We start from the raw sequence: 15,402 nt of genomic DNA, 5'->3' as shown, positions 1-15,402 counted from the left end.
GAGCCCAACTGGTTCCTACTGGGGTGGGAGCTGCTCCTTCCCTTCAGCCCTGTTGGGGCCGATGAGGGGGTGCAGCCGCGGCCCTGCCTCGGTCCTCCCAAAGCGGGGTCTGTGCTGTTTGACCCCTCTAACAGCAGGGACAGGACTGCTGCCAGCCTGAGGTACCTCAGCAGCGTCCCCCTTACCCTGCCGAGAGACCCCCAGCACCGCCGGAGCGCAGCGCTGTGCTAGCTCCAATGGGGCCTTCCTACAAGAACCCCGCTTCTGGTGAAACACAGAAATAATGTGCAATTTACAGGTATATTTGAGATTAGAAGAGGATCAAGAGCCGCAAAAATCTAGAAGTTCAAACCTAGCGATGAGCCCTTGGGTTAACGTGGTGACACACAGCAGTTTTTCCACTTTGCTTCTTTAGAAAGGCCAGAGTTCCACCAGCCTTACCCCCAAAAAGTAATAAAACCCAAACTTTTTATGGTTATCAATACAATTCTTTAAAGACTCATCAGCACCAGAATTAGGATGCTATAATAAACCAGATTCAGTTTCAGTTCAGTCAACTTGTGCCAGGGGATTATACAATTTGGTTTATCGTAGGCTTGCAAACAACAGTTTGATAATTTTAAATAGCTGCAGGTAATTAATGAATTATTCACAGAGTTTTCATAACAATTCCTTCAGCAATGGAACCGCTTTGTTTTCTAATAGGCTTTCTCAGTATTAAAATTTCTGTGCTTCAAACATTATGCTCCCCATCTGGGAATAAAGGCACACGATGTTGTGACCCCAGGGACGAGGAGGCCTTTGCAGGCTGTAGCTCAGGACAGAGGATTTTGGGGTGTCACCATGTCCCGCCTCGTGCCGACACAACACGGCAGCGTGTGCTGGCAGCAATGCTGCAGAACTTTTTAAGGTTTGTTGAGAAGCTGTCCAACAGAAATAACGAAGCATGCTGCACATCCTAGGCATTTCAGGATGCCTCCTGACAATTATAATTGAAAGCTCCCTGGATGTGAACAAATTGCAATGGCTAATAACTGCTTCCTGCCCCCAAAATGCAGAGAGGAACTATTCACAGGAATTGACTGACTTTCTGCTCCTGCTGCTCCACCTCATGGAGACAACAGAGACACAACTGTCAGGACAAAGACAACTTAGCTAAGTCACAGCCTGAATGGGCAGCCTTATTCTGAAAGAAATAGGTCTTACTAATGAGGTGTGTTCCAGATTCATCTGGAACACAGATGAATGTTCCTCTAGCAAGAGGAAGATCCTCTTATGTTAGCTAGAAAAAATATAACTTCCAAATTTATCATCCGTTTTTTGTTGTTACCCATTTACCAGGCACTAGAAATAACATTAGAGACATAATTATAGATCAAGTAGTGTAGTAAGTTATATCCTCACCGAGTCTAAACAGTTTCATAAGCTCAAATGTTCTGTGAGGATAATTATGAAACTACTAGGAACTGTGTGATGATTGGGAACATAATTGTAAAAATATTATATATTTACACAGCACGTTTAAATTTAAGCTTTTGGATTAAAACAAATAAGTATTACTCCCATTGTATAGACAAGGAAATTAAGGCACAGCTCTCCGAGTCAAAGGAAGTACTACCTCCTAGGAAACCAGGCAGTTCGCATTTTGAAAAAGTCTAAAGGTTTCTGCTCAGGAAGAGAAACAAATGCAAAGGAGATGGATCAGGCCCTGAGGTAGTTTTACAAGATATTCACTGGAAGGTGCAGTACACACCGAAAATCGGGTTCAAAGCAAGACCATCTTAAAAGAACCAGCTGTAACAATTTCAGGCCATAAACCACTTATGTTCTTTTCTTGGTCTCCAGTATCCTGAGCTTTTAAAAAAGCATAAACACCACTTGTTTTCCTTCATTTTTAAAGGCTGAAAACTGACATGAGAAATGTCTTGCTTTACAGAAAACCGAGTCTTCAATGAAGTCTGATATCAGCTAAAACTCATAAAAACAGTAACTAGAGCATAAATATTTAATATAAATCTTTATGATTGCATATACTAGAAATGATGGCAAAAGAAACACAAATTTGTAGAACATTGGTTCTCTTCCAATTGTATTTTACAAGATTCAGCCTATCAGTACAATGACATTTTTGCAAGTATCAAAAAAATAAAGCAAAACAGTATTACATTACACGGTCAAGACAACCAAAATAGTGATGTGCTTAACAGAATCTATACAAGTTAATCTTTAGTCGGTCATCCTTGCTTGCTTCCAAACAAAAAAGTTGCTGTCATTTTTTTTTTTTTACATTTTTATTTTTTTTTACAAAATTATGACCACTAACTAAGAAAATGATGCATCTATGCTACTTCTCACCAGCCATTTATCAGCTTGTTTAGGATTTTATTTAAGCATCAAGAATCTATGACGCAGAGCTGAAATCACATGGTTTTGGTGTAATCAAATCTTTGAGAGTAGTTCTTTAACGTCTTAAGAACTTTGTTCTTCAGCTGAATGACTTTAATGTGACAATTACATTTCCAGAAAAAGCGTCTTCCCATGAACCTTCCTTCAGCTTCCACTCCACAGCAGCTTTAACTGATCTTCGTTACTCCAGCATGCTGTCTGCAGCAGGAGCAGCTCCCTGCACAGCCGTGTGCCCCAGGGCAGGCAGAAGGAAGCGGGTAACTCGGTAACTCGTTACCAGGGGAGAGGAGAGGGAAGAGGGAAAAGCCTCCCAGAGCCAGCTCAGCCTGAGCTGTTGTGGAACTACACCCTGCTGCTGTAATTCTAGGCTTTCCTTTCAGTCTTCACATTTCAAATTCATACTATTCACAGAGCGGATTTTAAAGTCCCTTTTTAGGGACTCAGAAGTGAAACACCTTCGATGGATCAGTTCTCCCAGAAACAGGAATTTGTCCTCTAGAATCGGAAGACGTTTACCTCGTCTCAGGAGGTGAAGGCCATGAACGAGCCGTGCGCTGCTGTCTGACACTCATCGTATTGCCCAGGTGCCTGCGCCTATGATTTCTTTATTTCATCTTTGTCTCAGTCTTTGATAATGAGTTTAGAGAAGCTTAATGGAGCTGACTGATTGAATCAGCATGACTGCAGATCAGATCAGAGGTACCACCTGCCTGCTTTGCCACATAGATCCATACAAGTCTTTTCACCAGAAAAATACTGAATATTTAACTTGAAATTCTACTTACAGTGGAAGACTTAATACAATAGCGATTAGTTTCTCTTTGTACCTGTTAGAACAAACTTGTCAAACTGTGCTGATACCATACTAGTAAGTAGAGTTACATGGTGTGCTTTTTTTTTTTTAATTGGCAATATGTTGTGAACGTTTACTTTCTGGCCTTGACTTTCTGAAATGCATTACCTTATAATTTAGCAATCTGTGCTAGATTAATCTCAACTATGTAAATATTAATTTCACATGGAAATGTTAGCTTTGTAAAGGTGTGCTCTCCAAGTCCTTCAGGTGGAACACAATGGGAGCACAGTGTGGGGAGGGGATGAAGAAGGCACAGAAAAATTTTCTAATTCCCCAAATTTAGGTGTACTCAGTGCTGATCCAGTCCTCGGCCAGAAGAGAGAGGAATGACAGCAAGGGACACCGAGTTCAGCAGCCACAATTCACTGTGATAGAAGCATCTCACCGCATACAGGGGCTTTCCTTAGTTTTAGTATCAATTGTGAAGTTATCAGCCTCATCCTCTACTTTAATACACTGACAGGATGCAGTTGATTCAAGTTGCTTTTGACAAAGAATAAAAGGTACGATTTGCAGTGCAATGCTATGTGGAAGTCAGAACCAGAAGGAAAAAATAAAGGAACGTGGCTATTCCCTCAGCACACTAACAGTACGTTTGTGCTCCTGGACAGCTTTCCTCACCGAATGACCAAGCTCTACAAGCGGCTGCTCGCAGGACCGCAGTTCTACGCTGCTGGTGGAAGATGGGTTTATGAGATTTCCACCCACTCCACCTATTTCCTCAGCCACTCATTTCTGGTCCCTCTCCTTATCAGGGCTCGATGCTTTTTCAGTTGTGCCAATCCAACCAGCACCTAAATCAGATGTCTGGGGAGGGGAGCTGTGGCACGAGGACGCCTGCTTCTAACAGCGAGCGAGAGCAAACAGTTCTGCTGCCCATGGCTCGCTGCCTGCGCAAGGCGTTCCAGCCAGCACTTCCTTCTATTCTCATTCAGCACAGCACTTGCATATCTGATTATTTTTAATAGCACATTTAAGTGCCTTGTTTAAAGAAGATATGCCTCCCTAGCATGCATTCGGTTGCTATAACTCTTGCTTTGGAGATGTTTGATCAGGTCGTGAAACATTCAGGCTTTCAGACACATTTCAATAACAATGAAAAAATATTTTCCTACAGAGATGGAACGTGCAATGAATCAAAGGTGAAAAAGAAGCCAACAATACCATGGTGAATGCTATTCTATCTATACAACAATTTAAGGAAATATATATAAAAAAGAGATTGAACATATATTGTCAGTATAAGTATGAAATATTGTTTTGCTGTCAGAACTAAGAATGCTCAAACCTAGAACAGAATACATAGGGACGTGTAAAATTAACACACAATTGCCATGATCAATCCAAAGACCACAAATGAAATCATTAAAAACTTTGGAAACAGAACGTTGTGTTTTTTAAACATACATGAAATTTGAATAAATGATACAGCTACAAGATTAACTGCTTAGGTAGCACAGTTCTACATTCAAGACTCGAGTAATACACAGAGCTGAGACTCCCCCGGTTATCCGTGTCAATTTTGGTATGCACAATTTGATCCAGACTAATGTCGGAGAAACAGTTAAACCTTACCCTCAAGACTAACGAGATGAGAGTAAAACCTGATGGAATATAACTTTGCTTCATGCAAAGACTGTTTATGCCAGAAGTGTTTGACATTTTTGGGAACTTAGATTTTGAAGAAGGTAGACTCATTCTGCAAAGAAAGTTCAGAATGATAAATACCAGACTTGCAGCACATTAAAATATTAATATTTAATATGTTTACTATGCAGTCTCTGTTATTGTTGTTGTGCATCTACGTAGAACTAAATCCTCCAATTTACATTTTGATTTCCCTCACTGATCTGATAATCACAACACAGATACAGCTGTAAAGTGCAATGTATGCTTTGGTTTCCTTAACTAAAGAAAGCACTTTCATAATGGTTTTAGCCAAAGATAGGACGCACATGTTTAAGGACAGTATTTGAACAGATGATAATCTCTTTTTACAGTCAGAGAAAAGCTATGAACTACTTAACAAAAATGGTTTCATTCTGGTAGACTAGTGAATTTTAAAGCAGTCCTATTATGTAAATTACTCTAAGAAATTTGGAAGAATTCCACATTAAACAAGGATTCACTGTTAAACTAATTAAAAATCTCAGATTCAGATTTACATTTTAACAAACAACTAAAAAAATTGTTGGCAAACCATGTAGCAATTCAAATACAAGCTGACCATTTTCAAAATCTATAAATATTTCCAGAACCATCTTATCAACATAAAAACAGGAAGGAACGGGGATGGTTACAGGGTTCACACGTCTGCGCAAAAGCATATATAAAGGTAATGTTATGTACATTTTATTTCAATAAAGACATAAGACAAACAGCGTAAAGATGCCCAGATGCCCTAAAGATAAATACATTTAAAAGATTCTCATTAAAATGAATCTGTAGTATTTCTTTCCTGCAAGCAAAATACCTTTCTTTAAATACAAAAAAAATCAGTATTCTGAATTGCAAATGTTTTCACTTTTTTTGCAGAAAATCTGCCATGATGTTTTTTTTTCTTTTTTTAATGAATAAGGATTTTCCACAAAACAGGCTTGCTCTACATGCTAATTTTTTAAACAGTTCAGTGACACAATGTGCTAGCTACATACACAACAGATAATATAGTAAGAAAACACTCAACCTGATGAAAAGTTAAAATCTTCATTAATACACTGGAAAAAGTTGACATAACTCATGCCTTTTAAAATCAAAAATACAAAAATTAAATGTTTTCCTAAAAAGATTTTCCTTATTTTAAGGACTCATTTGAAAATGAAGCTGCATGTAATTTGTACAATAAAATTGTACAAGTAAACAGGTAATATACATAAAAAATTAATTGACATACTTCTCAATTATCAGTTGTCCACCTTTAATTTCCAATACTGTACTTTCTTAACAAGCATACAAAATATCAAACTTCTCTTTAGAAAAAGTGCCGTTCTGTGACATCTTTTACACAAAAACAGTCTGAGCCTATGGCATGTTAATGCAGTCGAGAGGCAAAGCATCCTAACTTTTACAAATTATACCTTCCATAAAAAGCCTCCTGAAAAGGAGATTACACACCATTATAAAAATATCAACCTCTTGTAGTAGCTGCATTAGAGAACCAAGGCTTGAAGACTATTTCCATATAGCATAGAAAACCACTATGATAGCAGACTGACTGCATTGGTGGCATGGGAGTGTTCTGTACCACAGGATTATGCATAGTTACTGGTAGGTACCCTGGCTGTCACACAGTTTAAAACTGATTGTAACGAAGAGCAGTGTAACAGAGGTACCAGCAGCCCATGCAAAACATCTTAAAATACTGAGCCACTGTGCAGAATACTTCATTCCTGGAGGAAACAGAAGGCAGCAGTAATTGAATTGCATCAAACCTAACAGGTGACCAAACTAATTCTCCTTTAAGGATTTGCATGCACAGTATAGTCTGAGGTATTCCTTGTCCATCAGTTGTTTGTGCCACTGCAAGATATCGTCTGTCCAGAGTACATGCCATCACAATGGTTTAAAATATTCTGAATATTAGTAATTCTTATATTCTTCTTATCTAGCCAGTCTCTTGATTTTTGAAAAGATTTCAACTACAGTAGAATATTACAGAAACAAAATATAAATGCAGGGTTTTTCTTTCTAAATGAAACTTACATGGGCTAAAACTAGAGAATATTTTTAAACAAATATACAGTATGCAGGCAGACGAAGCAGGAAAACGGCCATCCAACTGTATAATAAAAAACTAAGAAAATTTGGCTATTTCCAGAAAAACTATGAAGCGCCTCAACTAAAAGGAATGCATAATGAAATTCTAATCTAATACAGGTCAAAAGTGTAAAAAGGTTATAAACCTTAACAGGAAAAATAAAACAACTTTTACTGGCCATTCCTGTTGAAATGAGAATCTTAAAGTAACAGAAAAGTGGCTACAAACCCACTTAGAGCACCGAACAGAGAGAAAATAAGAGTCCATTTTCAATCTCTGTTATATCATAAAATCCTGTGTTTCTACAGGTCAAACTGCTGGTGGCAGAAACAGAATTCTTTATAAACTGCAGATGTCCTGTACATAAAAAAATTCATCGGAGTTGCACTAGTTCTAAAGACTTTTCTGTTCTAGCCTACCTACTGTGTTGTACTGTATTGTACTGTATGTATTCAATCTCAGATATATAAAGTCTCTTTCTGTAACCCTTGATTATTGTTGGGCACCAAAGATAAGAAAAGCAAGACGGGGTACAAAAATGCAAAATTTCAACAGTAATGGCAATGTTTTGTTTTAGTCCAAAAGGGTCCTGCATTTTCTCCCCCTTCAGTAAGTAGACAAAAGGCTTTAATCTGGGGGTAGCAAGTCATGCAAGCGAAATCTGTCTCTGATGTGAGGTCGGACATCTTCATTCTGTAGGCAAAAAGAAGCACAGGTTTTAGAAGAACAAATACATCTACAGATCGGATTTCAATAAGGGCAAATTTCTAACACCAGTATATTAATACGACAAAACAGAAGCTATATTTGTAATTACAATGATCTCATAAAAACAATTATATTACATTCACAACAGTTTTTGAATAAGATTATTTCTATTTTAAGAATAAAGGCACACAACACAGCCAACAGAAGGCTGTACTTAACCTAAATTGTTAAGATTCTCAATTTCATTATAATTGATGTCACAATTCTCCAGGTTTTCATTAAAAGCACAGTTATAAGTGATGGCATTCTGTCCTTTGCTATATAAATAAGTCCTTGTACAAACTTTGAATTACTGCCCAGAGAATGCTTTCCAAAAGACACATGACTTTTAGCAGTCAAAATCTCAGAGTGAATCAAAATCTGAAAGTGTGTGATGCTGCTTAAAAGAGCTCACTAATGTACTGGGTGGAGAGGGGGGAAGCCATATGAAGGAAAGACTTACCAGCTCTACAAGTTTCTCCAGAAATGGAATCAATTTTAGGAGTTCATTGTCATTTTTATCCATGAACCAGCTTTCTATAGGAATTCCATTTGAAAGCTAAAGTAAAAAAATCATCAACAAATGACTTGTACTTAATTTATCTCATAATACGATTTGTGAAATAGCATTTTGGGGAAAAATGTTTCCAAGATGGTGTTTATTAACATGTATTTTTCCTCTAAAGTTTGTATTAAAATTCACTTCTGAAATAACTCCTTCCTTTGCATAAATCATTGCAAAAATTTCCACATCAAAGCTGAAATAAACCTAGCTGTAGAAGAATCTGCTGAACTGAAAAGCATTGGTACTTTGAGAAAATTTTATGTTAAAACAACACATGGATACTAACCGTGTCCTGGCTTATACTGAACTTCTGGAAAAATCTAAATCACGGAGTATAACTTTATAACATTTAAGTATAAATAATTTTCGCAGCTGTGTGTGTCAGTTCAACCAGTGATCTGTTCTTAATGATTTCACTAGCATTAAAAAAACTAGGTCTGCAACGAAGTCCAAGGGACAGTCTTAGCAGACCTGGCGGCTTCTTTAGAAAAAATGAACAAGAAATAAAACTGACCGGTTATATAGTTTATTCATAAAATAAGTCATTCAGTTTACACGTGACTGCCTCTTCACAAGAGAAAAGCAAGCAAACCAGAGCAATTTGTTAAAGTATGTTTTATAAATTTAAATACAAAGTTAACTGCAAACAATGTAGTCTTAAATACTGTCGTCTTTTTTGCTATGTTCCTTTGGGAAGTTTTTTGCCACGTCTAAGAAGTGTACTGATGGCAGCATACTTACCTGATAGGCAAAGGCTTGCGGTGAATTGTCAATTATGATCGTTTTTGAAAGATCTCTACCAAGGATGTTTAAATCCTTTATGTAATTTCCTTGTACACAAACACAATGCTCACGGAAAAGTCGATGCCTGTGATTAAATTAAAATACTAATTAATGAGAAAAATTGCAACATCAGATGGCATAAAGAGAAAGTTAACAATACCAAATGTTCGTTTTTTTCTCCTCTTCTGATCTACTTAGCTCATTTTTAAGAACCTGTTCCATATTTTCCATTCTACTATGACCTTTTTACTGGTAAAGTTGCTAGCTAAGGTGATTTTATATTTATCTAGTTCTGCAGGCAATTGTTTGCATTTACACAGAGAAAGCTCAGCTCAGGTGTAACAAATATTTGTCAACAGGGTCTTGCTTTCTAACCATTTTTGCAGATGGATTGACACAGGGACCCAAGATAATGAAATTATTTTGCAAGGCCCCAAAATCAGAGATTATGTCTGCACTGGAACCAATTTATTGAGTTTGTTCTTTTTATTTTGCTCCAGCCGCTACAGTACACAGCCTCCACATGCCACTGTTAGAAGAAATATTTTCCTTCTTATGCTCCCTCTGTTCACAATTAACCTATTTCAGTTTTTAGAGTCTGAAAAAAGCCTTGAGGTCAAAACATTCCATCAACTTCTTCCTACCCACTTCTCTTTTAATTTATTATAGAAGAAATACTTGGTAAACGGATGGAAGTGTAGAATAAGAGGACTCAAATAAAAAAAAAAACAAAACAAAAAACAGGAGTAAAACTGAAATTTCATAAAATATCGTGACTGTAATTCAAAAGTAAGTTATAAACTAGACAGATTTCAAGTTTTACATAGCTGTATTACAATGCAGTTTCTTTAAAGCTGTTACATTTAAGTGAAGTTTTTAGAAGCTGTACAAAGTGTGCTTAATTTCATAAAGGGTTTGAGTTCCTAATGTTGCTATGGAAGAAAATAAGCTGATGCCTCAGCAGCAAATGAATTTATATATAGATTCTGAGTCACACGTGTGGAGTGCCTGACAAATCTACCTTTAGGCTAATGTCAAAACTCATCATGCCTTGATGTCAGGTTTTCAGTGGCACATGAATCACTTCTAGATTCATATATCATTTGAATTTCACAGAAATTCTGTAAATTTTTAGAACACAGCCAAGCAAGTATATTTTTCACACTCTTCCTGTTAACAACAAAATTAAAACTGTAGTCCTCAATCATAAATATTAGATACTTGGACACACACACACACGTTTTCTGTATGTGCAAATATCTTACTTGTTCATACATCCTGCTTGGCTGTGTGTGCAGGTAGGCTCAGATATTCCAATGACTGTGCATTTCTAACTTCAAAAAGTCCAGTTTTGTTTGCTCATTCAAAATGCAGTAGCGAGTTAATTTACCAAAATAAAGTGATGCAGAGAAATGCCTTGCCAAAGACATTTTCGGGACAGAATTTACACAGTCCTGACTATAATAAAGTATAGTTGCTACTTTCCTCACCCAGCACACTCACTTGGGATACCCTATTGAGGATGAATCCCTGAGAAACCCCCTCTTCAGTTTCAACTTTCCCACATAACAGTCCACCTTCCAGATGAGAATAACAGAAAGAATCTCATCCGAGATCTAATCTGTCTTAAGGCACTGTTCTTGAGGAAAGCTAATCTCTTCCAAACAAATCTATGTATTAACAGAAGAAATGAAAAAACGTAACAGCTTTACCACAAAACCCACAAATTATTTTGTGATTGAATAAGAAATAATGTTTGTAAAGTTAACTATGTAAATCATTATTTATAAATAATAAATCAAATACAAATAGCTTAAAAGTAGTCTGAGGCTTGGAGCTTCCAGTAATCTGTTCATTTTCTTTATTCATTACATATATTCAAGAGCAGCTAAAACACATTTTTGATACCTAGGAGGTCATTTCCAGTGGGCAATTCTATTATGCTACAGAGAATGAACGGCTAAGTTTTTTGGCCAGAAGAGTGCAAAGCAAAGATGTCTGGGTTTATTTTATCACCAAGGCAGTAATTCAGTCACTTCATTTTTCTCTCACCCTTAGACAAGCTGAGCACAAGCACAAAGAATCATTTGAGTAAGACACAGTGCAATAAAGAAAACATCAGAATCACTTTCTTCATATCTGTTAGGAAGTAAGTTTGTTTGCCTACAAGAGGTATAATCACATTTTTTTTATTTTTACCTGACCAGTTGCTTTTTAGGGTCTAGTATGTTCAGTAACTTGTCTGCGTACACCTTCTTAGAAGCAGTAAAAAGAATGATCTATGGATTAAATGGAAAAAATAATTATTTTAGATATTAATATGCAAATATAACTTTAAAATAAAATTCAAAAGATAACATCTAATTATTTTTACCTCATAAATCTGAGACATACGTTCCAGGAATTCTCGGAAGAATGGCCTTAACCGGACATAAACCTGAAGCAGAGATGCACTTTAGTAAAAGATCCAAAATACCGCAGCTATTGCCTGCATGGCTAAGTATCAGTTTGTAAAGATCAGGTCAAAATGAGCATTATGAATACAGTAATCATTAAATACTAACTTCCAACAGAATAATAACTTGATTAAAACAAAATTAAGTTAACTTGAAGCCTAAGCAGCTATAAATTAAAGCATAATATGGTAAAATTAGGCTTAACAATTTTACTAGAGAACTTGATGCAATTAGAAATTATTTAAATTATATTATTTAAAAATAAATACAATAATTTAAAATATAAAAGATAGACAATCTCTCAAGAAAAATGAAACCAGTTGCTTTGACTAAATGTTTTGAATCAGCTTTCACCAGCTGGGCAGCATCAGTTCGGTTACTAGATAATTTTATGCCAGCATATAAATAATCTTCCTAATAACTTTATTCCACTAAGAATTACACACAGAATACGGGGGTGTCAGAAGTGATAAAATAAAAAAAGGCTTAATCTGTTTCCAAAGCTCCATTAATTCACACACCACCAGCACAGAACTGCACACACATACAGATCATTTCCAGGAAAAAACACAGTAGACTCCAGAGAAGAGATACCAAGCTAGGGGGCTTCTGCATCTCTCTCGCCAATCTTGCTCAAGGTAGAAGACCTGGGCTCCCACGAAGGCTCCCAACCCATACAGATCTACAGCTCCCGTCCAAAGGCCCGCCAGCACAGCAGGTGTGAGGGCAGATGCTGAGCACTGCTCTGTTCCTGTGGTACTTGTGTTTGGAAGATGGCCAAGGGTGGTTTCTGGCACACATTTGGACTTGACCTTAACCAACAGTGAGGACATTCTGAGGGGTGAAACGGTGGCCTTCTTCTCTGCTTACCTTTCTTTTTGATTCAGAGATTGCCCACGTACAGAATAACATGGTTTTTTAGAAAAGGGAGCATACTAAACTTCTATCTAAACCAAGTTAATTTAAACTTTATCCATTTTTTAAGAGCCATTTGGGAATAGGCTTGAATTTACTTTCAAATCAAGGTAAATCTCCACAAAGGATCTGTATTCCTTTCACTGAATTACATCAAATTTATATGTAGACACAACCAAATGACCAAAAGGAAAGAAAAAGGGAATGGGTTAAAGTAAATTTCACATCATTAGCACATGCTGTGATAGATCTTAGTCCTTTAAAAGAAGTACATATTTCTAAACCAATGAAAACGTCATTATTTAGCTTAAAATTGAGTAAGGCTTTTATTGCCTTTTTTTGAGTGACTTTTATTGAGTGACCAAGTACTACAGTAACACCTAATTTTTCATTATTTTCTATACTAGGAGCAGTAACCAAAATCCTGCAGCCTCATCACATCTGGTAACAGCACCCCTGCTTCTAGCACACACAGACACATCCACGGACTGTGCAAGCCAGGCCTGCTTCCCTTCTCACTCTGGGGAACTCACCTTGTGAGGCAGCAAGTAACCTGGCTATCGGGAATGGTTTGGAGAGACCACAGCCTGCACTTGATGGGTTTTTGGACTCCATTTAGCCAAGATGGTACTGAGAAGTCAACTTCCTAAATACAGAGCTGACAGGCGTGACTTCACGCCATATGTCTCCTGACGGCACTAAAATCTCTGCGAAAATGACTTATTGCTTAGCCATAATAAAGCGGTGAGGTCTTGCTCACAGGCTAGATAAGGTATTTATCTTACCACAAAGACAAATGTAATGAATTAACGTGGAGCCTTGTGGTGACCCAATGCTCAATAACACTCAACTTGTCTGTGCTTGTAAATTCAGTGCAAATTGTTCTTTCTACATACAGCAAGCAGATAGCACAGCCAGCATCCTCTTTAGTTGTAACCTTGAGTTTAAGGCAAAGTAAGTTTTTCTTTGCAAATGCAAAGGGATTATTCTGCTCACGTGAAGCCAGTTCTCTGCTACGGAAGAAACACAGATGTCATTTCAGAAAGTCTCTTAAACATCTCTTCTACAAACTCTCTTGGCAACCAAAGCACTAAACTAAGGTATCTGTTGGTATTTCATTTGCCAATATAAAAACATTTGGTATACAATTTATCGTGTGGTGGCTGCTTGTTGTTGTTGTTTTTTAAGGCTGGATTGAATTAAATTGGTCACAACAGCCAGCTAAACGATTTTAAAAATAATTCAGTTGTATCAGAGAAAAGTTGTGGTTGCTCGGGTTCCTCACTCGTGCACGCTTTTTCAGTTTGTTTAGGCTGTGGATAATTGCAGCATCTTTGTAACGTGTTCTATTTTAGATTACTGACATGTATTTATATGTGTGTATCTATCTAAATATAATGTCTTAATATTTAGGAAGTTTATATATAAATGCAAACAAGAAGTCCAGGGAAAAATAACTTCTTTTTAGAGTATGTATTTCTAATTACAACTTATAAACACACACACATAGATAATGATACTGATGGCAGATTCACTGGACTGTTTTTAGTGTTCTGTGGCACTGGCACAGCACAAGGCAATGGCATCACTACACCCAGCTAGGATGAGCTGATGCAGAACTCTAGGTAGCCAGAGTAGAACAATTAAGTAACCAAAGCAGAACAAAACACATCCAACATTTTCCATTTTCTCCCTCTCCCTTTGCATCTTCCCCACATCTTCTTCACTGTTATGCCAACACTGCACATCCCCTTTCCTTCTCCAGTCCAAAATTCACCATAATTCTGGCAAATAAACACCTTGTCTCTTTCCATCTTCAGCCTTATTTAACTCTTCCTATTTTTTTCCTGCCTGATTCCCCCGTGCACACAACATGTCCCCTCCATTTCTGATTCCTGCTCTCTGAGGAGTAGACCTACCATGAAATCTAAGTTTCGAAAATACATATAGAAGCCTAGGAATATTTTTCACCCTTTTTAATGACTGAACGTTTGTGTGTCCACTGAGATGCGTGATATCACCTACTTGAATGTGACTCACAGGCATAAATGCATAACATATATGAAAAGCCTCCTCAAAGTTTTTTTCTGTTTGTTTTCCAAAATGATCATCACATCCCATTATTTCAATGGCAACAAAAGTGACTCAAGGTGAGGACCGTCCCAAAACCAGACAGATCTGCCTGAACTGTGGCTGGCTACGGCTCTTCAAGGGGCAAAGTATGACTCCAAAGGTTCTCCTGAGCTAAAGAAGTCTTCCTGACCTAAGACCGGATTTCTTTGTGGGTGCTGCCCATGACACACTGAAGGTTTTCAGATCCAAAGCTTGATGGCTCTGCTGTTATTTCAGAGAAAGAGTGGAGTTCATTAGAAAGGAGAGCCAGAACTCAAAAGCATTGTGTGCCTCATTCCACTGCAGTAACAAAGTAAAGCACCTAGGTGGTTTTGGCAACAGTAAGATGGGATATATGTAACACCACAGTCAGTAACCTCCAACTGACCTATGTAGCTCCAGAACATCTTTCAAGGATCAAAGATCAAAGTGAATTATTCTCTAAAAGATCAGTAAAGATATATTTCAGCTGAAGAACTGAGTGAAAACATCTGCCTTTTGTTGAAAGCCTGCTAGTGCATGGAAGGCACCCTCTGAACAAACAGCGGGAGGGGATCTCACCCACCCGAAACAAAATACAGTGAAAACCTCTCTACCACAGGAAAAAAAATCTTAATAAGATAAGCCACTTAATGTAAAGTGCTACAATAATACAAACAGTATAAAATCTAAGTCTAGAGTTGAAGAGCCAAATGTTTATTTTTATAGTCAGATGTAAGACAGTTTAACAGACATAGCATTTAAGAAAACTTCAGCTTTACAAACACTGTATTTTTACCAAGCCCAAAACTTAAACACTGGTATA

General features: G+C 37.3%; 1 protein-coding gene across 1 annotated transcript in view; it reads right to left on the bottom strand.

Annotated features, from left to right (window-relative positions):
- Window positions 1-5,592: 5,592 nt before the first annotated feature.
- The window catches only part of CTDSPL2 (CTD small phosphatase like 2), a 38,784-nt gene continuing 28,974 nt past the window's right edge, over window positions 5,593-15,402 (bottom strand). The window contains exons 9-13 of the mRNA XM_068696167.1: window positions 11,489-11,551; window positions 11,314-11,393; window positions 9,073-9,199; window positions 8,230-8,325; window positions 5,593-7,712 (exon numbers count right to left, since the gene is read on the bottom strand). Coding sequence (XP_068552268.1) covers window positions 7,647-7,712; window positions 8,230-8,325; window positions 9,073-9,199; window positions 11,314-11,393; window positions 11,489-11,551 — 432 coding nt within the window. The 3' untranslated portion in view covers window positions 5,593-7,646. The remainder of the gene's footprint in view (window positions 7,713-8,229; window positions 8,326-9,072; window positions 9,200-11,313; window positions 11,394-11,488; window positions 11,552-15,402) is intronic.

Source organism: Anas acuta, chromosome 12 (assembly GCF_963932015.1).
Source record: "Anas acuta chromosome 12, bAnaAcu1.1, whole genome shotgun sequence".
In the NCBI taxonomy this organism is placed as follows: domain Eukaryota; kingdom Metazoa; phylum Chordata; class Aves; order Anseriformes; family Anatidae; genus Anas; species Anas acuta.
The sequence above is the reverse complement of the archived record's forward strand: the minus strand, read 5'-3'. Positions and strand labels throughout refer to the sequence as shown.